Genomic DNA, 25,125 nt, shown 5'->3' with positions numbered 1-25,125 from the left:
AGGGTCTGAAAACCCTCAGAGGAATGAATGAAAAGCAGCTTCCCCATCATAACTGAAACTTCCATTATTCACAGAATAGTATCTGACTACACTGAGGTTATTTTTAGATTCCTCTCTCATAGGCACAACTGCTAATGAACCAGATTATCCGTAAACTATTTCCTGTAATTCCTGTAATCCCACATATGTTTCAAAGTTGATTCACTATATTCAAATTATCAGAATATCAAAATAGTCCCTTAAAAAAGAGTAACGGTAATTAAAAAAAATAATCTAACCTTCTTCTGGAAGACTAAATTTACCTGAGAAGGTACTTCTAATGGTAGAAATAGCTTCTTGTACCTATAAACTCTGTATCATGTTAACAAATATTAATAAAAAATAGCAAATATTCTTCATGCTTAATTATGAAGGTCTGAGGTTTCATTACCTTTTCCCCTGGGTTGCTACTATAGAACATTACGCATGGGTACAACTCCGCTGCATCCACATCTTCAAAAGCTAATTTGGGTTCCTATAGTGTGGCACAGGTGATGGGAAAAAAAGGAAACAAAACTATGTTTTAAAATTGATAATATCCAATACATATTAAGATTCAAAGCTCTTACGAGACACAGTAAGTTACTAGATTCAAATCTCAGTTATCCTTGCTATATGTGGTTTTTCAAGGAACCTCCGTGCTGTTCTCTATAGTGGCTGTATCAATTTATATTCACACTATATTCAATTTATATTATATATGGAAATTCCACATATAATAAATGATCTTAATTTGTTCCTCTGTTACAACTGTCTTATTGGGATTTTACTATTGTCTTTTTCTTTTTATTTTTTGGTGCTGATAAATATCATAAGAACCAAAAGGACTAGAGAAAAAGCAGAGAAGAGCAAATAATCTGTAAACTGAATAGCTAGCACTAACTGAGTCAAGGATAAGTAAAAAGAAAAACTCCATGACATAAATCACAGCAAGATCTTTTTTAATCCAATTCCTAGATTAATGAAAATAAAATAAACAAATGGGACCTAATTAAACTTAAAAGTTTTTCCACAGTAAAGGAAACCATGAACAAGACAAAAAGACAGCCCTCAGAAGGGGAGAAAATATTTGCAAATGAAGCAACTGACAAAGGATTAATCTCCAAAGTATACAAACAGGGCATACAGCTCAGTATTAAAAAAAAAAAAATCAAAAAATGGGCAGAAGCAATCTGGCATTCTGTGATGACCTGGAGGGATGGGATGGGGAGAGGGGAGGGAGGGGATGTATGTATAATTATGGCTTATTCACATTGTATGTTAGAAACCAACACAACGGTGTAAAAATTAAAAAAACAAAAAAGAGTTCAGGAAAAAAATGGGCAGAAGACCTAAATAGGCATTTTTCCAAAGAAGACATCCAGATAGCCAACAAATACATGAAAAGATGCCCAACATCACTAAACTATTAAAGAAAGACAAATGAAAACTACAACAAGGGATCACCTCGCACTGGTCAGAATGGCCATCATCAAAAATCTACAAACAACAAATCCTGGGACCTGAGGGACAGGACGGGGTGGGAGATGGGAGGCAGGTTCAAGAGAAAGGGGACATATGTATACTTACGGCTGATTCATGTTGCTATCTGGCAAAAACCAACACAACACTGTAAAGCAATTATCCTCCAATTAAAAATAAGAAAACAGAATACATGAGAAAGCTGAGACCCTGGAGAAAAAAAAAGTGCGGGAGAGGGTATAGAGAAAAGGGAACCTCATACACGGCTAGTGTGAATATAAATTGATACAGCCACTATAGAGAACAGCACGGAGGTTCCTTGAAAAACCAAACCTAGAACTACTGTATGACCCAGCAATCCCACTATCAGGCATATACTCAGTGTTATGGGGGTTCCTCTATGGGTTACTTTCCGTCAAATTTATGACTTTGTTATGCTTTCTGCTTATGATATTAAAAGTAAACATTTTAAACAAACAAAAAGACACATGAACCCCAATGTTCACTGCAGCACTATTTGCAATAGCCAGAACAAGGCAGTAACCTAAATGTCCATCAACAGAAGAATGGATAAAGAAGATGTGGTACATACATGTGAAATATTACTTGGCCATAAAAAAGCATGAAATAAGGTTATTTGCAGAGACATGGATGGACCTAGAGACTGTCATAAAGAATGAAGTCAGAAAGAGAAAAGTAGATATCATACATTAATGCATATATATGTAATCTAGAAAAGTGGTATAGATGCAAAGCAGAAATGGGAACACAGATGTAGAGAACAAATGTATGGATACCAAGGAGGAAAGGGTAGAGGTGGGAAGAATTGGGAGGTTGGAATTGACATATTTACACCCCTGATACTATGTATAAAATAGATAACTAATTTAAAAAAGAAAACAAAACAAGCAATGTCTCCGAATAAGTTTCAGTACCTCTCCATTCTTCCCAAAGGAAATGGTCCTGGCTTCCATGTCTAACACACAGGTAATGAAATCTCCTTGAGTAAAGCTGGATAACGTCAGAGTCTGTTCTCCGTTGTGATACAGGTTACCACTGTAGGCCCGATAGAGCCACATATCCGAGGTAGTACGGTGGTTAAAGTCGTGTACTGGCCAACGAGAAACTCCAACACACGTGCCTTCATTACCTCTGTTTTCCTTCACAATGTAAAACTAAAATCAAGTGGTAATGTTCACTAGTATTCAAAAAAACTTTTTTATATACCATTAACCATATAAAGCAATACTGAGGATTATGTTTATAAAGAATTAAGCATTTATGAGAACATAAGTTTATTTTTAGCTTAAGTGAAAATAACACAAAAATGAAACAATTTCATCATTTTTTAAAGAGTTTAAGGCAAATTTAATATTTACCATGTAGTACATGTAGAATAACCTCTGAATATAACCTCTGAGTATTTATTTGAAATAAACAATTTTAACTTACATCTTAATTATGAAGTTGAGAAAGTACATCAAGTCCAGAAAATTTTTAATGGACAGCTTCAATTCTTTATATACAAAATTTCTAATTACTCTTATGTATACTTCTGTTCAGAAAAGAGTTAATATAGCAGGCTTTAGACTGCCCTCTTTAAAAAGGCATGCTTATAACAGTGGCCCCTTAGCAAGTACCTGGTAACTCGACTGGTAAACAGTTTCCTACACTGTTACAAAACATTCCCTAAATGATTCAAGCAGCTTACCAGGACAAGAACGCTTGAACAAACAATGTGGTTTACAATGAACATGAACTTTCCTTTTGGGAGTCTGGACTTTTAGCACATGCCAGGCAGAGGGTACCTTCATTACCAGTCTCCAGTAAAAATCTTGGGAACCAAGTCTCTAATGGGCTTCCCTAAAACATCATACACATGTTGCTGTATTTTGTTGGTGAGACAAGTGTGTGGTCCATGTGACCCTTCGTGGCATGGAGAAAACATAAGGAAGCCTGAACATGTATTCCTCTAGATGCTTCCTGTGTCTTTTCCCCTTATTATCTGGCTTATATCCTTATATCCTTACTACCTGTTATAGAAAACCCCAGTCATTATGAATACAATGATATATGGAGTCCTATGAGTCCTTCTACCAAATCTTTGAACATAGGGGTAATCTTCAGGATCTCCAACACAGTAGTGGCAACATGAGCTTCACCTAGAACAACTCTAAATCATTAAAATATAAGTACATATTTGGGAACAAGAGAGAACTGGGGAAAGAGAAAACTCTAATGCCTATGTGGTTACACATTATGAAACAGCAGGTGAGTGGCTATCTATTGTGAGAGACAAAAGTTACCCATGGAATTCAAAAGTAATAAGAGTCAACCACAGGAGGATTGGGTCACTGGATCCCCTGGCTGCTTTTGGCCCTGTTAGTTAAGTGAGGGGAAAAGAGCAGAAAAGTGTTGTTTTCCTCTCTAGGTGGGAAGTGAAAGGGCCTAAACATTCCCACACATGCGCTTTGGATGGACCAAAGAATAAAAATAAGCTTGCAGTTGCTCTCTCCTCCAGGTGGCAAGAGAAAAAGTTCAAAAATCCCTGAGGTGAGTTTTGGGGAAACCAAAAATATTAGAAGTGTATGTTGCTCTTTCCTCCAAACAAGAAGAGATAAGGTATTTAAGTCAGTTCCCAGGGTGGAATAAAGATTTATAAAGAAGAAAGGAAGGAATGGGAGGGAAGGGAAGGGATGGGAGGAAAGGAAGGGATGAGGGGGAGAGAGAAGAAAAGAAACTACTCCAGCAATTTTCTTTCGCCTAGAAGCTGCCACTACTATACTAGTACCCCAGTCCAACCAATTAACCTTGTAAATCCTAAACTTACTGCTAGGGGTCTAAGTAAACTTGACAACTGAGAAGAAAGTAAATTTTACAAAACAGCTTCATTTCGTGGCTACTGCATCTGGATGTATAATAAAAGATAGTGTAAAATGTTATATGGTATAACTTCATAAACACTATGAGATCAAACTAGTAAGTGAAAGGTGCAGAGGAAAAATGTTAGTGGCACACAACTTCCCTGCTTTTTGTCCCTGGCGAGTAGATTGGAATTTAAATTCTTTGAGTAATGGAAACAAAACAAGGCTCTATAACTAACGATTTTTTGTTATGATATTTGCCTATCAGAACCACGAGAACAAAGAGAAACAAAATAAAGACTGGCAATCTCCACACAGAAATATACATTGAGAGTTTTAAAAAGCAGTTGTTAGGTGCCAATTAGTTCCTGTAAAATCAGATGTCTGACCCTTAGAGTCTGATGATTTTCTAGCCTGCAATGAGTATTTTTGAGTAAGTACATCAAATCTATACTTTAAGAAGGCAAAAAGACCTTAGTCACTTAGACTTAAAATGCAGCTGTCTGATCCTACAGCATTTAGGTTTTACTGCTACCCCCAGAAGTTGCTAGTTTTATTATAAAAGCTTGGAGCAGCCTCCAAGTTAAAACCTGATACTCTCTACTATAGGCTGTTTCAACTTAACATGAGCTGTGTTCAACTAAAAGTAGGTACCAGACCAACGAACAAAAATCAAATGTTGGGACTGTTGAAGATTTAGTTGGTGTAGCCATAAACCAAAAACATCATGGATTCTAGTTGGACTGTCCAGGATTCTTACATATGCTCCTGGGAAAGGGCTTGTTCTTTTGATAGTCATCTAACTTGAGCTGCTGATTGGCTTTCTATTTCTGACATAGAAACTGATTACATTCTTAACTTCTATTCTTCCTGAAACCTGAAAGCTGGAGGAGGGCATACTTTAGGGCACATGATCCCTCTCATCCACTCTTATAACAGATGGGCTCTTGAACTCTTCTTGTGGATGTCCTATCGCTACTGACCTTTTCTGTTCAGCTTTTTGAACTAGTCAGTTTCAACAACAGACTGATAGCTTGATTCTATGTCTGATACACAGGCCCTAGTAAGACAGATTATTAAATGAAGCTCTCCCCAGAAAAAGATGGATCTTTCCTATGCTGCTCACTGGATAAATGGTTAGGATAGAAGAGGTAGATGGTGTGAAAACAATTTTTTAATTGAGATTTTGTCCTGACAATTCCTAATCTTTGTGGTTAGGAATAAAAATGTTTTTATTAAAAAAATTTTTTGTGTGTGAAAATTCTTTTGTCCCTATTGCTTCTAACCCTTCGGGACAAAAGGGCTAGATGAAGATAAAAAATGATTTAAAAAAATGTGAAGTTAGAATTACTAAATGAGAAATACTGATTTTAGAATAAGGTAGGTGAGGAGGGAACCCAGGCCCCAGGAAGTGTGGAAGAATAGAGATGGCATAAATGATCACCATTTTTCACAACTGTTCCTCCTCCTGGGAGAGGGGAGAAGGTGGTTTTGAGCACTTTAAATTTAAACTGGCTTCTGAGCCTCCCATTATACCTGACAGGCTATACAAAGCAGGGGATGACTCCAGGTCCTGGAATTTCCACAGGACACCTCCAGATGTCATCCACGCTCTTAAGGCAGATAAAATAATGTCACAGACAAACAGAACTATTTAACCAACTGGCTTTAGAGATAGTCCCTCTGAAACCAAGAACTCAACTAAATTATTTAGACTGCAATGAGAAAATAAGGTGGGAGGCCCCTGATAGGAGATCACATCAAGGTCCTGTTAACTTGTTCTGCCTGACTACTGTACATCTTATAAACTCTTCATCACCAAGGATACCACGTACAACCTCTAGAATTACATTTTTCTGTGTAAGTGCCCTATTCTGAGTCCTGGACTGGCCAGAGTTGTGCTGTGCTAAATTTATGGAAAAAGCCACATGACTTTTTAAGATAGATATTTTTGATTAATAAGATTTATTTTAACTGGCTAAGTCTAAGACCCCTGAAGTCAATACTATAGGCTGGTCTCACCCTGCTGTCTGAGGTCCTACCAGATAACATTAATTTTATTGTAAAAACACTGTGGCAAAGAGCCAAGGAGGTAGACTGTGCAATCAAAAGAAGTAACACAACAGGACTGCTATCCTTAGAAATGTCTACTTGCAATGTTGGTCCTTGGCTGGCACCTGGGGACTAGACTGATAAATACTTCGCCACATTGATACAAAGTTTCCCTAACTGATAAAGGTGGCTTCTTTTGCTTAGACTGTATGATAATATGTTTATGATAAAAAGCTACTTTCCCTCTGGGAATCTAAAATTTTAGTATATGCCAGGCCCAGAGTATGTGACTAGCATCCAGTAAAAATCTTGGCCACTCAGTCTCTTATGTGCTCTCCTAGGAAGAAACATCACACATGTTATCAAATTTTCATTGCTGGGGGTGCACTGTATGACCTCTCATGGAAGAAATGATCGTCATTTTTCAACTATACATTAAAAACATTTTTGAAAGAGTTACAAAAATAATATAGGGTTCTTATATATCCTTCATTGAGCTTCCATTTATGTTAAAAATTACAGAGTACTAGAACTTTTACATAAGATGATTTTTTAATAGTCTTTCTTTTTAAAAAATAATAATCTAGGAGGAAGAGACTAAAAGATAAAATGTTTTTAATTACTACTAAGAATTCTACGCACCTTCCACTGATAGCACCCAGAAGTTACTCCAGTTGACGCCAGTCCATATCCTTTTCCTCCACTGCCATGAGTTAAAATCTGTCCATTTTCCACTATGCAACACTGAGCTTTCTCTGGGTCAAAGGATACTTCTTGTATAGGAAGATTCTCATCCTCTTCCTCCAACTCTCCCTGCTTCTACCAGAAAAGAAACTGAGTCAGTATTTTGAAGTAACTCAGATCTCAGTTAATAGATATTCTAAGACTCCTTGGTTTGATTCACAAATATTTATTATCTACTATATACCAGTTCGGAGAAGGCAATGGCACCCCACTCCAGTACTCTCGCCTGGAAAATCCCATGGATGGAGGGGCCTGGAGGGCTGCAGTCCATGGGGTCGCTAGGAGTCGGACACGACTGAGCGACTTCACTTTATTTTTTCACTTTCATGCATTGGAGAAGGAAATGGCAACCCACTCCAGTGTTCTTGCCTGGAGAATCCTGGGGACAGGGGAGCCTGGTGGGCTGCCGTCTTTGGGGTCATCACATAGAGTCGGACACGACTGAAGCAACTCAGCAGATATATCAGTTACTGTGCAGGTGATGGGAACACAAGCATAAATGTGGCATGGTCCCTGCCCACAAAGAGCTTATAGCTCAGTCAGGCAAAAAAGAGACAAATAACACAGTACTGCAGTGAGAGAATAAAAGAAGTTACATGACAGGTATAGCAGAAACATTAAAGTGTAAGTTTCTAACCATGCTTGGGAAGGATAAGGTAAGCATTCAAAAGAGGATGACTTCTGACCTCAATCCTGAATGATAAGAAGGCATTAAGCAGCTGATCAAAGAAAAAGAAATTGAAGGCAGTATGTACAGCATGTGTCAAGGCACAGAACTGAAACAGAATTCACTGATCAGCATTCACTGATTTAACATAATTGTAAGCAGTATTGAAGATCTGGAGGATGAGACTGAAAAAGAATAAGGAACTAGGAACAAAATCATGGAAGACATTCTAAATTTGATCTTTAGACAAGAGAATTTCTACACAGAATGATTTATATAGAGGAACTCTGATCAGATCTATGTTTCATAAACATTGTTGAACCAGGAGTATACAGGATGAAAACAGAGAGAACAATCAGGAGTTTACTGCAAGAGTTCAGGTAAGAAACACTGACAACGTAAAAGTCCTTCATTTACCCAATGAGTATTTGTTAAGCATCTACTGTGTACCAGACACTATACCAGGTCCTATATATATATTCAGCAATACACTGGATAGATTAGGTCTCTGCTCACACAGAGCTTATATTTTAGAAGGCGGAGACAGAAAAGATACAAGAAAATATTAGGTGATAAATTCTATGCTGAAATTAAAATAGGTGATGTTTGTGGCATTAAAGAGTATGTGGCAAAAAAAAAAAAAAAAAAAAGAGTATGTGGCAACTGACTCTAGATTGTGGATTAGGAAAGGAATCTGAAGAAGTGATAATTAAGTCAAGACATGAATAATAAGTTGACTTCTGAGAAACATATCTGAGGGAAGTATTCTAGGTAGAAAGAAAGCCAGAGCAAAGCCCAAAGGAAGGAACAAGCTCAGTGTGTTCAAGAAACAAGAAGGCATTTGTTCACAGTGTAGTAAGAAAGAGGAGATAAAGGATGGAAAACCATTAACTGGAGGGTTTTAAGCAGAGGATCAACATGTTCCAAGTTACCAAGTTACTTGAAGCTCACACTAGATCCTGTGGAGAGAATGAATTATAGGGAATTAACATGGAATATTGCATAATCCAGGCCAGATAAAAGAGGAGCCTGGAGTAGGGTGATGGCAGAGGAATAAGGAGGTGCAAAAATTCAAGTTACAGAGAAGTTAGCAGGACTTGGAGATTATGTAGAGAAAATGCGGTGTGTGTGATAGAGAGGAATCAAGGATGACTGCTTGGTTTTTTGGTTGAGTCACTTACTAGGAAATATGGGAAAGCCTGGGGAACAGACTATTATCAGAACTAAGGATGCTGCTAAGTATGAGATGCCTATTAGACTATCATTCAAGTGGCAAGGCAAGTAGAAGATGGGTATATAAGTCTGGAATTCAGAAAAAAATGTCAAAAATGGGACTAAAGATTTGATGACCAATGGCAAATGGGTCTGAATAAGGTTTGATGCTAGAGGAAATGAAATGGAAGTAACAGCTGAAGAAAATAAGGGGTCTTAGGACCAAACCTTGGGATATTCCAGCAGTTAGATTCAATAGAAGTGAAAGTCAAAGTGACAGTCACTCAGTCATGTCCCAACTCTTTGCCAACCCATGCACTGCAGCCCACCAGGCTCCTCTGTCCATGGAATTCTCCAGGAAAGAACACTGGAGTGGGTTGCCATTCCATTCTCCAGGAGATCTTCCCAACCCAGGGACTGAACACAGGTCTTCTATATTGCAGGCAGATTCTTTACCCGAATCTGCCTCAATGGGAATCTACCTCAGACCAGGCTTTCCCTGGTCTGAGCCACCAGGGAAGCCCTAAAATAGAAGGGGAAGTACAAATGAAAAAGGATGAGAAGAAAAGGCCATTGTACTGGGATATAAGGAAAACCAGAAAAAGCATGGAATCATAAAAACTAGTAGAAAGACTAAGATAGCTAGATAGATGGATTCAAGCAAAAACGATTTAGGAGGTGAAATCAATGAGGTCTAGGGACCACACGGATGGGGATATTAGCAAAGTCTACAATTCCCAGGAATTCAGGTTTGAAAAGCTAGTTATATGTTAGTGCCACCAATAAAAATGGGATAGGAGGAAAAGAAGAAAGGTTTGAAGGAAAGACACCTGGGCTATCTATCATTCAAGTTTGGAAGGCAATGAATGTAATGAAAATGGTCATGATTATGACTGAGACTTCTAGAAAAGCTAAACACAGAACTCTGAGGAACACCGGAATCTGGGATGGAGGCAAGGAGAAAGTCATACCAAAGAAGAGATGCCTCCAGAGGGAATCAAGGATTGGCAGAGGGAATCTAGAGAAAGTGATGGTTTGAAAACAATGGAAGGCTAGAGTTTACAGAGGTCAAGTAAGTTGTGAGCAAAAAGCCATACACTATTACCAACAACACCTCTGTCATTATTTCAGTGCTTTGGTGGAAAAGAAACGATTGGGCTAAAGAAATGAGAAGTAAGGAAGTGATTTAAACATGTACAAGATTACTCTTCCCGGAGGCTTGGCAATGATGCACAAAAGAATATACAGAAAGGATTCATTGATTAAAAAAAATGCTATTCAGGAGAGTGGGAATAAGAGATGTTTACAAACTGAGGAGAAGGAAACTCCTCCAGTGGAGAGGGAGAGCATGTACAGAGAGGAGACTGAATAACTGATAGAAAAATGTCCCTCAAAGGAGAAAGGATCCAGAGAGAGGTGGCAAGATATTCACTTGTGCTGTCTAAAAATACCTTTTTGGAAGAATCAGGTACCTGTAATTTTATTTCTTGTTCTTTTTCCTTTATCTGAATAGCATGTTTGGCCTGAGCAATGGGTGTCTCCCACATACAATCTGACAGGAGGGAAAACAGGCGTTCCACAACCTATGTATTGAAGGAAAAACAATGATAAAATCTGTAAAGGATTATTTAAACTATTTTTAGAAAAGATAAATCATAAGATTAAGTCACCTGTGAGATTTAATTATACCAATGTCTGACAGCTACTTTGCATAGATGCAAGCTAAAATGTCATTTTTTAGAAAGATCATTAACCCACTACAGAGTGGGTTCAACTGCCCTGTTGCCTCGCTATATGGACCTCTGATGAGGCCATACAGCTTCATATCTTTCTCTCTCTAGATGCCCACACGTAGTAAGAAATTCTATAAATTTTCCTTTCATTCTGACCTTGAAAATATTCACTATACCACCACTTCTCACATCTCCTAACTAATTTAATTTTTCTTTCTCTTTACTTGGAGATGAAAAAATTTAAAAAACAATCTCAGAAGTGGAAGTTGTAGATGCTACTGAATAAATGACACATTTGCAACTGAAGAGACTGTAAGTTTCAACTTTGGGTGAATCATGTTGCAGATGTTAAAGAATGTCTTCTAATAATTTTAAAAATAGAAACCTGGGCCATCTGATCATCTTCTACACCAGATTCACAAGCTGGCAGCACAGCCTCAAGGACGTGAAGTGCAAGGAGCCTCGTTCTTAAGTTACCAACTAGAGGAATTCCTGGAGGGGGAAAGAACATTGTCTTATTATAAATGTGACTTAAATTCAAAGTTTAAATAAACTTGAAAAAAATCCTTGAGGGTGTTAAGTCTTTAGGATGGAACAGACTTCACTTCAGGACATTATCACAAGAATTCTGGATTCATCCCATATCCATCAATGTATATGAATATTCATGTTTGTGTTTCAGTTTTTATGTATATATAAGGGAATAGTACTATAATAAACACCTGTGCCAAGTACCATGCTATGCATTTCATATACATTAATAACTCTGTTGATCCTCACAAATCCTACATTATATCCTTATTTTACTGATGAGGAAACAGAGGCTCAGAGAAGTAACTTGAGCAAAGCCACATAGCCCAGTAGAGACAGAAGTAGAATTTTAAATGACACATCTGTTAACCTCTAAAGCTCAGGCTTATTGTACCCTTTAATTGCTTCTGACTGCATCTATGCCCTGACGGACCTACAGGGTTAATGGAAAGAAAGCAGTTTGTATTTTTCTAAAACAAACAAAGACAGAGGCAGGATACTGATGCTCTTTTTTCTATCCATTACTATTACTGGGTTAGCCAAAAAGCTCTTTTGGGTTTTTTGCACTGTCTTACAGAAAAATCCGAAAGAACCCTTTTGGCCAACCCAATGCAAATAACTAGTAGAAATAAATTAATATCTGATTCTTCTTCATGCTCTAAGAACTTACTCAATATTATCATAAGCCTTATTTTATTAAAGGAGGGAAAAAAAGCTACTGTAAGTTATACTAGTAAAGAAAAACAGGAAAATGAGTATAAACTTACTATATATAAGGCTAAGAAGCAGAGTTATAGGAAGAACCTTGACTTGAACTACTGATCTGCCAATAATAGTAACTTATGAATGGCAGAGCTTTTAAGAAAATAAGACAAAGGTAAGGCCTCTTTTAAATAAAATGCTGTTTTATTTGCAGCACAGTTGATCAATTTTGGAAATTCTTTAAACACTTTTAACAACAAATCAATTTCTTGCCAGAATTTGCTATGACAAAGACTGGGATAATTCTGTTGCAAGAACATTAACATTTAGTATGACTCCATTTTACTGTATTTTTGCAGTTAATAACCACAGCTATTATGTTAATAATAAGCTGCCTGTATTCTTTTTGTTTATATATCAACCTTAAAACATATATAGAATCTGAATTTTTTAAAAATTGAATACATACAAAAAAGTAAAAAGAAACACTAATAAACTATATTAAAAATGTACACATATAAAATAACATGTATCATAGAAGACTATGTTACATTTTAGCACACTTAAGAAAGACTAGGGATGATGAAAAAGTTCTAGAAATGGACAGCAGTGATGGTTGAGCAACTCTGTGAATGTAATCAATGTCACTGAATTGTACACTTAAGTGGTTAAAATGGTAAATTCTATTTTATGTACATTTATTTTAAAAACAAAAAGCAAACAGATTAGGAAAAGACTGACAGTAATCTATGTAAGCAGACCAGAGTTTTAGGCTAAGAAGCAAGAATAACGCTTATTTTACAGAACTCTCATAGATAGCACACAACTAGAAGTTAAATCAAGGCAACAGAAATCATATCATGATGAGAAAGAACAGACAAATTCAGATCTGCATTCTGATAATCCAACAATTTCAAAATCTGTGCTTAATTATCACATTAAACTGAATATTCTCCACTTATTATTGTAATCTGAACAACTAGAGACGTTTCCAATATTAAATCTATGATCGTCTCCAGTGCTATCTTCTATTATTGATTTGATTCCTTTCCATTTTTACTCCTGAAATTACTTTTCTTTCAATCAAATAAGTACTCACAAAACAGGAAAGAAAAGTCTTAAAATCAAGGTCAAGTATACAATGTTGTTAAAGTCTGGCATTATCTGAATAAAACACATGTGATATGCAAAATACTCCAAAATAAGACAAAGGTCACATACCTGAAGAACATTTCTGAGATGCTATATTTAAAAGCACCTCTGTCCACTTTGGGGAAGCCATTTTTGATTGAATTGCTTTTGAAGATACAACTCTGCGAAGAAAAACTAGGAAATCCCCCAAATGCAGTTCAGCTGCGTGCTGTTTCCTAAGAGCAGCTAAAGAGTGGACAGACAGGTTTACATTATAACCAAAAGCAAACAGGAAACAGTTTTTTATCAAATAACTTACACTGAGAATGCAGTTAAGTACCACTTAATTCACAACCTAGGCTGTCAATTAGCTGCCTAGGGCTTGGGTTCAATTCCTGGTCAGGGAACTAATATCCTACAAGCCATGCTGCATGGACAAAAATAAATAAATGTTCTGAACTGAAACATATTCTTAAAAACCAAAACAAAATCATGTCTGTGTGTGCATTAGACTAGTAAAAGAGCTGATGACTGTAATCACATTTTCAAAAAGTCCATGATCCACTCACCATTTTCCCCTTCCTCTGGCCCAATCAAATTAAGAATTACATCTCTAAAAAAGACTTAACTGTTTTTATATTCTACAAGAAAAAAATTTCTAGGCCTGGGTATGGTTTGCCTGAACTCTACATATAAGAAATCTTTCCACCAACCTGCTCTAAACAACCATCCCAATTTTCCCAAGAGCATCAATACCTCTCGTCACCCCCTCCAGGACTGACGCTAAAGAATGATTCATTGGAAAAGACCCTGATGCTGGGAAAAACTGAGGGCAGGAGGAGAAGAGGGTGGCAGAGGATGAGATGGTTGGATAGCATCACCAACTCAATGGACATAAGTCTGAGCAAACTGTGGGAAATAGTAAAGAACAGGGAAGCCCGGTATGCTACAGTCCATGGAGTTGAAAATAGTTGGACACGACTTAGCAACTAAACAACAACAACCCCGTGCATTTTGAAGCCAATGAACTTTCTGCTGTTCCTCTAATACACCATGATCTCGTATCATCCAACACCTTGGAGGTATGACCCACTCAGAACCAGGGCAGAGAAGTTTGCCAGTGGGGCAGATTCCCAGAATGTCAGTCTGTAACATGCATTAAAACATGGAGAACTGTAACAATTTGAAAACAGGCCATTTCTTTCAGGGAGATCCTGGCATATCAAATTAAGAAATACACATATAAATCACTTGTGATGGAGGGGAGACCAACTCCCAGCCAAAGACCAGGTCTGACTAGTCAGTAATCTATAATATCTTCATGGATATCTTGTTAACTGGAGGGCTTTTGTTTTGCTGATGGGTGTGCAGGTTTATGATAGAACTAACCTGTCAGGGACAATTAGAGAAAAAGCTAAGAGTTCCTTTTCTACGTTTCCTTCTCACAGTACTCTAATCTTTACTTCTTCAGTCTTTGCTAATATGCAAACCTTTTTAATAGTATTAATTTTAAGAATATAAAATTATTAGCCTGCCCTGGGTACCTACATCTCACTCTAACCTGGTTCCTATGCATTTCTTCAAAATCCAGTTCAAAAGTTACCTCCTCCATGAAGCTTTCTCTCTTGGTAGAGACCCCTGGGGAAATCTCTTTTAGGAGGCCTCCATCCAACCCCACTCTCACTCCCAGTAAGTATTTTATTTCCCAGCAAGTATTTTTTTAATAAGACACTCAATTAATTAAAGTAATTAAAGCCTAGAGACCTTAACCGTAAAGCTGGTTGATACAGCTTGATGATATAGTTTGTTTCCAGTATCAGTATTATGTTTGAAATGAAGAGTACACCTTACTTTTAGTTAAGTATTATAGAGAGTATGTGGAGTTATTAATACCTGGTCTACCTATCTGAATGCCTGGCCACTGCTGACTAGAATCAATCTCACTCCCAGCCACGCCCATAAACAGAAAAGGTACAATCTGAGAGAAATGGATGTGGACTCAGTGTGTTGTTACACCTGCTAAGATTCATCACAGTTCCTTTACTGGATATGGAAGGATGCTGAGAAGTAACTCTTCTGTTTCTTCCATGCTGTCCATATGTGCAGTGCTCAACAGAGAGTGGTAAGAAACTATTACCTTAACAGCCCTGTATCCCCAGTTGGATCTCAGGAAAAAGGGAGGTGGCACTAAAAGCCTGTTTTATGTTATCATGCCTTGTGAGTCTCCCCACACTCTGTATATGCAACATGCTCTTTATAAAAGAAGTAACTTGTCACAGATTCAGCCTCTGAAACCAAAAGTTAGCCCTCAATGAGACTCGTATATACATCCTTCTAGATTCTGACCTAAGAGATTTAGCTATTTCTCCTGAGCTTATTGTATTACACTGTAATTATTTGTTTAAATGTCTGCCTTCCTCATTATCCTAGAAAGTGCTAGAGGGCAGAGATAATGTTTTGTGATTTTTGTATCCCCAGCATGTTCCTTTATCCACCCACCTAGCTATACAGTATTAATATTATTTAAATAATACCTTATGTATTTAAATATTATTCATTATACTATTTCAATATTAACATTCATCAAGCTCGTATGTGCCAGATACTTCTCTAAGTCCTTTACAAGTATTAAATTATTTAATCCTCATAATGGTCTTGAAAGACTGGGTCTATTACCTTTGTTTTATCTATCTATCTGTCTATCTGGTCCAGAAAGGATTTAACAGCTCCCAGAGCTTATTATGGTAATAAGACGTTGGTAGTTACACAAAATTTTTTCAACAAATGATCAGTTTTAGACCTTTATTCCTTAATTATATAACTGACATATGCAGTAGTTCTCCTGTTAAGGGTTTACATTCTACTGAAATACAATGTTCACTATATTTTTTGTGGGTTTTTTTTTTTTTTTGGCTGTGCTGTGCAACCTGTGGGATCTTAGTTCCCTGACCAGGGCTTGAACCCACATTCTCAGCAGTAAAAACCGAGTCCTAACCACTGAATCATGAGGGAATTCCCACAATGTTGATTAATAGTTTTTTAAAGCTATAAGCAGATGATCATATAACAGCAACCAAAATTTATTACAGCTAAGTACAATGAAAAATTTTTTTAGTGACTAGAGAACAGAACAGCCTAGCAAGAAGTTCAGCTCCCCTAATTCTAACCCAATTCCAAAATATTAAAAACCTTGATCCTGGAGGAACACTTAAACCAAGACTGCAACTCAAGAGATGAGCTGTCAGGATTAAATGCTACAAAAACATAATCTGGGGAAATTAGTCACTGAGAACCTCTAGGTTCTAGATACAATAGAGAGCCTGAATCTAGACTTTGGCTGGTATAGTTACTACATCAGGGTTAACTGACTGTAAAGAGAGGAAGTTCAACCAGATGTACATCTACATCGTACGAATTAGGAGAGAAATGGGGTGTCTAAATAAACAAATAAAAATCCTTTCATGCCTCACAACAGAAAGAAATATACATTCTAAAGATATTCACACAATGTGGAATCAATAAATGCTTATAAATAATGACAGAAAAAAACGTATATACCTCTGAAATCTCTCTTCTCAGTTTCTCCACTAGAGTCAATTTTTTTTCCTTCTTCATCCTCTTCTCCTTCTCCAAAAGAGGCCATAAGCAATACACCAGCCTGGGACAACAAATTCTTCAACTGACTACAAAGTAGATCCAACAAAGATTGAACTACCTTGGGGCTTAGTTTATCAGCATAGGTCCTATGTGAAATAATGGGAAAAAAATAAATGGTAATTATACAGAAGGGTAAACATACTTAAATACATAAAGAAGATTAGGGGTAAAAGGAAATTAACTAAAATGTGAAAGATCAACCCCCACAAAGTTCTTTCAAGACGTCTACAATACTCACCCTGTAGTGATGGCTAGAATCTGGAGCAACCTTGTACTAGCCACTTTTAAAGCTGTGCTAAGCTGGGAAACACCTGTTTTTGGCAACAACTGAAGAGGCTGTCCTAGCATGGTGTCTGTGCCACATAACTGTGACAATACATTTAGCAGACCAGTGGAAATCGCCAAAGAAACATCTACTGGCTGATAGTGAACACTCAGGGCAAAAACTGTAACCAAAAGGAGACGCTGTTGGGCTTCTAGAAAAAAAGAGAGAAAGACAATTGAGAATCTTCTTTGAAGTTAACAAAGCCTTTACTAAAATAAGTCATATTCCAAAACATAAATGGTAGTATGGAACACTATTACACTTTCAAGTATTTATTCTTTACAGATAAGCTGACGTACTGATGTTATTAAATACAGAACATTAGCTACCTACTACAACCCCAGGCAAAAATGCAACTTGCATCTTACATTTGCATGCTTAGTTACTCACCAATGTGGTGCTTGTTGGCTTGCAGGGCTCTCTCCAAGGTAGCAGACAACTGTTGATAAATCTTATGCACAGCCACCTGGATTTCAATCTGAATATTTCTCTTAGCTGCTCTGATCCCATCCTAAATTACACATAAAGATTTACCTTTTCTATTAACAACAATAACACTTCCTACTTTGTTGTTTATTTTTATTTTAATTAATTAATTTATTTTACTTTACAATATTGTATTGGTTTTGTCATACATTGACTTCAATCTGCAATGAGTGTACATGTGTTCCCCATCCTGAACCCCCTCCTACCTCCCTCCCCATCCCATCCCACTGGGTCCTCCCAGTGCATCAGCCCCAAGCACCCTGTATCATGCATCAAACCTGGACTGGTGATTCGTTTCACGTATGATATTTTACATGTTTCAATGCCATTCTCCCATATCATCCCACCCTCACCCTCTCCCACAGAGTCCAAAAGACTGTTCAATACATCTGTGTCTCTTTTGCTGTCTCGCATACAGGGTTATCGTTACCTTCTTTCTAAATTCCATATATATGCATTAGTACACTGTACTGGTGTTTTTCTTTCTGGCTTACTTCACTCTGCATAATAGGCTCCAGTTTCATCCACCTCATTAGAACTGATTCAAATGTATTCTTTTTAATGGCTGAGTAATATTCCATTGTGTATATGTACCACAGCTTTCTTATCCATTTGTTTGCTGGTGGACATCTAGGTTGCTTCCATGTCCTGGCTATATGTATGTATGTGTGTATGTGTGTATGTGTGTGTGTGTGTATATATATATATATATATATATATACACACACACATTAAACAGTGCTGCGATGAACACTGGGGTACAAGTGTTTCTTTCAATTCTGGTTTCCTCAGTGTGTATGCCCAGCAGTGGGATTGCTGGGTCATAAGGCAGTTCTATTCCCAGGTTTTTAAGGAATCTCCACACTGTTCTCCATAGTGGCTGTACTAGTTTGCATTCTCACCAACAGTGTAAGAGGGTTCCCTTTTCTCCACACCCTCTCCAGCATTTATTGCTTGTAGACTTTTGGGTAGAAGCCATTCTGACTGGCATGAGATGGTATCTCACTGTGGTTCTGATTTGCATTTCTCTGATAATGAATGATGTTGAGCATCTTTTCACGCGTTTGTTAGCCATCTGTATGTCTTTGCAGATGACATGATCCTCTACATAGAAAACCCTAAAGACTCCACCAGAAAATTACTAGAACTAATCAATGAATATAGTAAAGTTGCAGGATATAAAATTAACACACAGAAACCCCTTGTATTCCTATACACTAACAATGAGAAAACAGAAAGAGAAATTAAGGACACAATTCCATTCACCATTGCAATGAAAAGAATAAAATACTTAGGAAGATATCTACCTAAAGAAACAAAAGACCTATATATAGAAAACTATAAAACACTGGTGAAAGAAATCAAAGAGGACACTAATAGATGGAGAAATATACCATGTTCATGGATTGGAAGAATCAATATAGTGAAAATGAGTATACTACCCAAAGCAATCTATAGATTCAATGCAATCCCTATCAAGCTACCAACGGTATTTTTCAGAGAACTAGAACAAATAATTTCACAATTTGTATGGAAATACAAAAAACCTCGAATAGCCAAAGCGATCTTGAGAAAGAAGAATGGAACTGGAGGAATCAACCTGCCTGACTTCAGGCTCTACTACAAAGCCACAGTCATCAAGACAGTATGGTACTGGCACAAAGACAGAAATATAGATCAATGGAACAAAATAGAAAGCCCAGAGATAAATCCACACACCTATGGACACCTTATCTTTGACAAATGAGGCAAGAATATACAATGGAGAAAAGACAATCTCTTTAACAAGTGGTGCTGGGAAAACTGGTCAACCACTTGTAAAAGAATGGAACTAGAACACTTTCTAAGACCATACACAAAAATAAACTCAAAATGGATTAAAGATCTAAATGTAAGACCAGAAACTATTAAACTCCTAGAGGAAAACATGGGCCAAACACTCTCTGACATAAATCACAGCAGGATCCTCTATGACCCACCTCCCAGAATACTGGAAATAAAAGCAAAAATAAACCAATGGGACCTAATTAAAATTAAAAGCTTCTGCACAACAAAGGAAACTATAAGCAAGGTGCAAAGACAGCCTTCAGAATGGGAGAAAATAAGAAACAAAGCAACAAAGAATTAATCTCAAAAAATATACAAGCAACTCCTGCAGCTCAATTCCAGAAAAATAAAAGACCCAATCAAAAAGTGGGCCAAAGAACTAAATAAACACTTCCTACTTTTGAAAATAATAGCATTTTATTCCTAGTCTATACTAGAGCCCTATGGTGGTTTTTAATCATTTCACATATTTCAGTGTATAAAAGTTAAAACTTATTTTTCAATGCTTGAAAATTCTTGATTCTATATAATCTTTCTCCTTTCCCACAAAGCATTTCTCCTCTCTAAACATGGAAGACATGAAGAGAACACTTAAAAAAAACAGTTCAAACAACCAAGAAACTAAGTAAAATTGATCAAGTCTAAAATGTAAATTTTTGAAACCCATCCTCCCAAATACCAACCCTGTTCCAACTTAAATCTACCTCTATGCAATTTGGCTAAGGGATAATAAAACTGAGCCAGCAAAGAATGTAAAAGTATAACAGTACCATAGCTTACCTATTGGTTTATCTAACTGCAGCTACACTACTATTACTCAAGAAATGAAACCAATGATATCATTAAGTCATTTAGGTCTTTATATTTTTAAATCTCATTTCTAAACACCAAAAAGTTTAGCATTATTAAACTGGTGGTGTAAAAATACAGCTAAGGTGTCATCCTCACAGGACAGCTTTGTCACCTACCTGATAGTGATGCAATCGGCCACTCTCTCCTTTGGCTCCTGCATGTCCAACAGTGCCTAAACCGAAACACCCTGCTAGAAACTGCAGCCTCACAGATGTGAGCAGAGTGGATGACTGGAAACCTGAGCTCAATCTGCTTCCTGTCAGAGAGATGCTACCTTTTTCTTCCATTCCAGACAACAGAACAAGTATCTGATGAAGTGCCTCTAAACGGAGCTTGCGAAAAGGTAAAATAAACATATTTTAGAATTCTTCACTGAACTGAGACACAAATAACTCTCTACGTCATAGACAATATATTTCTTAGTGTACAGAAAATTTTGGTATTTCTTAGGAATCTGTTATATTGACATAAATATTTTGCTATTATGACTTTAAAAATTAAAATATCTCTAAGGTCTCTGCAACATACTTCAGTATGAAAGAAGTTACACAGTACAGTGGAAAAAGTAGTAAATCTGGATGCAGGAGACCTAGTTTAAAGGCCAGAGTAGTCCAATTACTATGCAGTCTTGGAAAACTCACTTAATTTCCTGAGTCTCAGTTTCTTCATGTATAAAATGAGGCTATTAGTACTTTAATCTACTCACAGAACTACTGTGATGCTCATGAGGAGATACATGTGAAGGTTTCAAAAGTGTCAGGTAGTAAGGATATTTCTTTCTTTTCTTATAATACTGTTATATAGAATGAATACTCTTTAGTTCAAGAATTAGAAGAAATATTCCCAAAAGGTCTCAATGTGGTTCTCTTGAACTTTGGGCTCTATCTTCCCTAGGAGGACAAATATCCACCACAGCAGTCAACTGGCCTATTCCTCTTTTTTTTTTTTTTTTAAATAAACTTTTTATTTAGAAATAATTTTGTATCTATAGAAGAGTTCCTATATACTTTCCCCAAGTTTCTCCTACTGTTAATATCTTACATAATTATGGTATATTTATCAAAAACAAATTAACATTGGTACAACACTATTAACCAAACCACAGAATTTATTTGGATTTCACCAGTTTCCCCATAATGCCCCTTTTATGTTCCAGGATCCAATCCAGGATATTACACTGCATTTAGTTGTCTTGTCTCCTTTAGTCTGTGACAGTTTCTGTCTTTGTTTTCCATGACCCTGATGCTTACAAAGGGCTGTTCCTGTATTTTTTTTTTTTAATTTTATTTTATTTTTAAACTTTACATAACTGTATTAGTTTTGCCAAATTTCAAAATGAATCCGCCACAGGTATACATGTGTTCCCCATCCTGAACTGTTCCTGTATTTTATAGTATGTCCCTCAATCTGAGTTTGCCTGATGTTTTCTCATGTTTGGACTACAGATATGGATTTGGGGGAAGAATATTACAAAGTCTCCTTCTTATCATATTATTATCACCGTGCATGATATTAGCGTAACCTATTAATCATGGTGATATTAATCTTGATCAGTTGGTTAAGGTGATGTCTGCCAGGTTTCTGCAAAGTAAAATTACTTTTCCCCGCCATTTTCATACTCGGTTAGCTCTAAGTCACTAAGTCCAGCTTACTCTTAAGAGGAGGAAAATTAAGCTCAACCTCCTGGCAGGAAGAGTATCAAAGAATTTGAGGACATGTTAAAATCACAATCATTAATAAATATTTTGAGGGTGATACTTAAGAGGCTTTGTTCATTAACTTTAGCATTCATCATTATTACCATGATGTTCTAATCTAGCCCTTTTTAAACAGACAAATGTGTCAAAAATGGAGACTCTAAGAGCAGATCTGTATAGTCACCCACCAATCTTATTATAGTTTCTAGGAGACAAGGAAACACTTAGTGATTAGAGTATCTTGTTCTAAAAGACAGCAATTAAAAATACACTATTGTTCACTGCAAAGAAAATATCAAGTTGCTCCAGTTAAGATAGCAACATCAAAAAGCTCAGGTGAAGGAAAGAGGGAGGCAAGGAGTAGAAGAAAAGGAAAAATTTTTCCTATTGATTGTACATTCAGTGGTTCATAGTCCCTCACAAGGAGTAAACATCAAAAACTTACTTCTGCCCTTAACTGTTGCTGCTCCATTGCAATGATGGAGGCCTGGGGACTTGTAGACATACTTTCCTCTGGCTCTTTAAAACCTGGGGCATTCCCCACATCTCCACTCACAAAGCTTACAACATTTTCAATCAAAGTGTGAACTCCCAAAGACTTGGTAAGATCAAAATCAGACTCAAAGGAATAAGAGGAACTGCACAACCAGTCTCTGTTATGTTTCAGGCGAGTCCATGAGTCACTCAGAGATTCCAACTGACTGTGCATAGGACCTATATACAAACAGAACAAACATGCATCAGTGATGACCAAGTAGAACATACATTCTGAAACTAGATGAGGGCTGAGTGCTGTTATCATACCAACTGGTGAGGAATGGATACTCATGTTTGAATACATGCATGCATTAAGTGAATCTGAGCAAAATGCTTTGCTAAAAAACAATAAACAAACAAAAACTAGAGCAATGTAAGAAAAGAAAGGGAAAGCCCTGTTTAATGTACCAGTGTCTCTGTAAGCGCTTTAGCAACACGCTGCCACAAGAAAAAGAAAGGCAGAAGCTGTTCTCAAAATGCTTAGCTTAAAAGGCTCTGCAGTATTAAACCAGACCATCATTTATGAACACAACAGAACTAGGCACTTAGGACACTGCTGGTAAGATCAACTAGCAATAGAACTTCATCTGATTTAACATTATCACTGCAAAGAGTGAATTAACATTGTGCGAAGTGTCTACATATCTGCAATGAAATATTACCAAAAAAATGAATATAGAAGGGCAAGTAAACTTAAACAAAAAGGAGACATCATCACCTTTGGGTTTCAACACAGTGAAAATAAACATTTTCACTGTGTTATATGCACATTTATTGCAGGCTGTGAAACTCCTTTATATAGAAGAAGCAAAGTTTCACAGATAAGAATATATAAGATTTACTATAAAATTATATCTACATAAAATTACCAAATGGTATAACAATAGTGGCTAATACCATTAGTTTTGCCAAAGGGCATTTTATAGCTTAAAATCTTTACATTAGACAGCAAAAATGTTATTATGTGTCATCACAACATTGTCCAAGTCATGTGCCAGCTGGGGCTTTAAATAAATATAACAATGTCTAAATTCTTACAAGCTTTGTCTTTTTTGGTTTAACTGATCTCAGGTACATGAGTTAGATTAATTATACTCTGGCTCATGATATACTCTCATCATTAGTCCATGCATGGCTTGCTTTTGTATTTATAATAAATGTGAACACAAGAAATAAAAAACTTGGCAGAGTACTATCTATCTGTTCCTCCCCACAACCCATCTCTCTCCTGTGTCCTGCCACCTAACGCTTTCATTACTGCTGTTAAATACTGTTTTATATGTATGCCCAAGACAAATAATGTTTAGTGTTAGTTGCCTGTGACCTTATAAAAAAGCATCATTTTATGCAATCTTTTGTATATTATGTTTTCAGTATAATATTGCTAATACTCATTCAGATTATTCCGTGTAGCCACAGTTCATTTCTTTGAGTGCTGTGGAATATCTTACTGTGTGAACCCACGAAATTTTTCTATTAGGAATGAATTAGGAATGAGAAAACATGTATTACAAAAATTACATTTGTTACATACTAGATGGAAAAGATTTGGGAAGAGGACTACTAATGCCCACAGAGAAAATGAACTAACACAATATTGACTGTATTAACTTATTTCTGATTTATTACAATGATGTCAGGAAAACCTTAGGACTTCAAAATGAGACACAGGAATTCACAACAGGCAGTTAATACTATAAAGCAGCTATGAAATAATTTATATGAATTCTACTAAAATAATTTAGAATGACAAAGAATATATGGTTTATCTGCCTTCCATATTTTAGCAAGAATTCTTAAGATTAAAAAATGTTAGATTTTCAGTTCTATTGAAATAGAAATAACCAATCTCAAAATTTCCCCTAATTGTATAGCTGATTATTTTCACAAGTATAACAGAAAAGAGTAAAAATCCAAAGAAAAATGTCATGGATGCATAATGTATTTAATTAAAAATGATATTTAAAAAATAAAGCAGGGAATGTGGAATGTGGGAAAAAAGAATCATTTTTCATTTTTGTAAGCATTCCAAAATCAGAATCTGGATTTAACCTTAACTTACAAATAATATTTTTTGGTTCTTAGCATTGAGCCTATTGGTTCAATAAAAAAATTTCAGAATAAAAAGTTCTTCTACCTTATAATACTTATAATTGTTTTTCAAAATGAAAATAAAATGTGCAAAGAGTTAATGTTAGAACCACATAAGTAAAAGCAACCTTAAAGATTATCTAGTCCAGTTTCCTCACTTGAGGAAACAGAGGCTCAAAGAAAATGATCTTCTAAATTAATAAAAGTAATTCCTTAAGTTTATGGGAAGTGATCTTACAAATACTTGTTGTTAATCAACTCACAAAACATTGATCCATGGGAATTCCACTGTCTGCCTACACAAAGGTTCAATTGTGAAGAATCTACAGGAAGTGAATTGCCTTAATATACTTCAAAATATCCTATGAAATAGGTAGCCAATCCCCAAATTAAGTCCTCTCTGCAATTTAAAGCAGGGATCAGCAAGCTTTATCTATAAAGAGTCAGTTAGTAAATATTTTAGATTTTGTGGATTATTCACGGTTCATCCAACTACTCAACTCTTCTGTTGTAATGT

General features: G+C 36.4%; 1 protein-coding gene across 9 annotated transcripts in view; it reads right to left on the bottom strand.

The window, feature by feature from the left end:
* HERC1 (HECT and RLD domain containing E3 ubiquitin protein ligase family member 1) overlaps positions 1-25,125 on the bottom strand; it is a 214,073-nt gene that overhangs the window by 73,795 nt on the left and 115,153 nt on the right. For 8 of the 9 annotated variants that reach the window (XM_055537702.1, XM_055537694.1, XM_055537693.1 and 5 more), the window contains 11 exons: positions 22,426-22,694; positions 20,400-20,615; positions 17,509-17,629; positions 17,032-17,269; positions 16,695-16,879; positions 13,227-13,382; positions 11,158-11,264; positions 10,512-10,622; positions 7,059-7,235; positions 2,436-2,675; positions 431-514 (listed from right to left, as the gene is read on the bottom strand). In XM_055537702.1, the coding sequence (XP_055393677.1) occupies positions 431-514; positions 2,436-2,675; positions 7,059-7,235; positions 10,512-10,622; positions 11,158-11,264; positions 13,227-13,382; positions 16,695-16,879; positions 17,032-17,269; positions 17,509-17,629; positions 20,400-20,615; positions 22,426-22,694 (1,904 nt within the window). The remainder of the gene's footprint in view (positions 1-430; positions 515-2,435; positions 2,676-7,058; positions 7,236-10,511; positions 10,623-11,157; positions 11,265-13,226; positions 13,383-16,694; positions 16,880-17,031; positions 17,270-17,508; positions 17,630-20,399; positions 20,616-22,425; positions 22,695-25,125) is intronic. The other variant, XM_055537696.1, reaches the window with a different exon arrangement.

This window comes from Bubalus kerabau, chromosome 10 (genome assembly GCF_029407905.1).
Source record: "Bubalus kerabau isolate K-KA32 ecotype Philippines breed swamp buffalo chromosome 10, PCC_UOA_SB_1v2, whole genome shotgun sequence".
Taxonomy (NCBI): domain Eukaryota; kingdom Metazoa; phylum Chordata; class Mammalia; order Artiodactyla; family Bovidae; genus Bubalus; species Bubalus kerabau.
The sequence above is the reverse complement of the archived record's forward strand: the minus strand, read 5'-3'. Positions and strand labels throughout refer to the sequence as shown.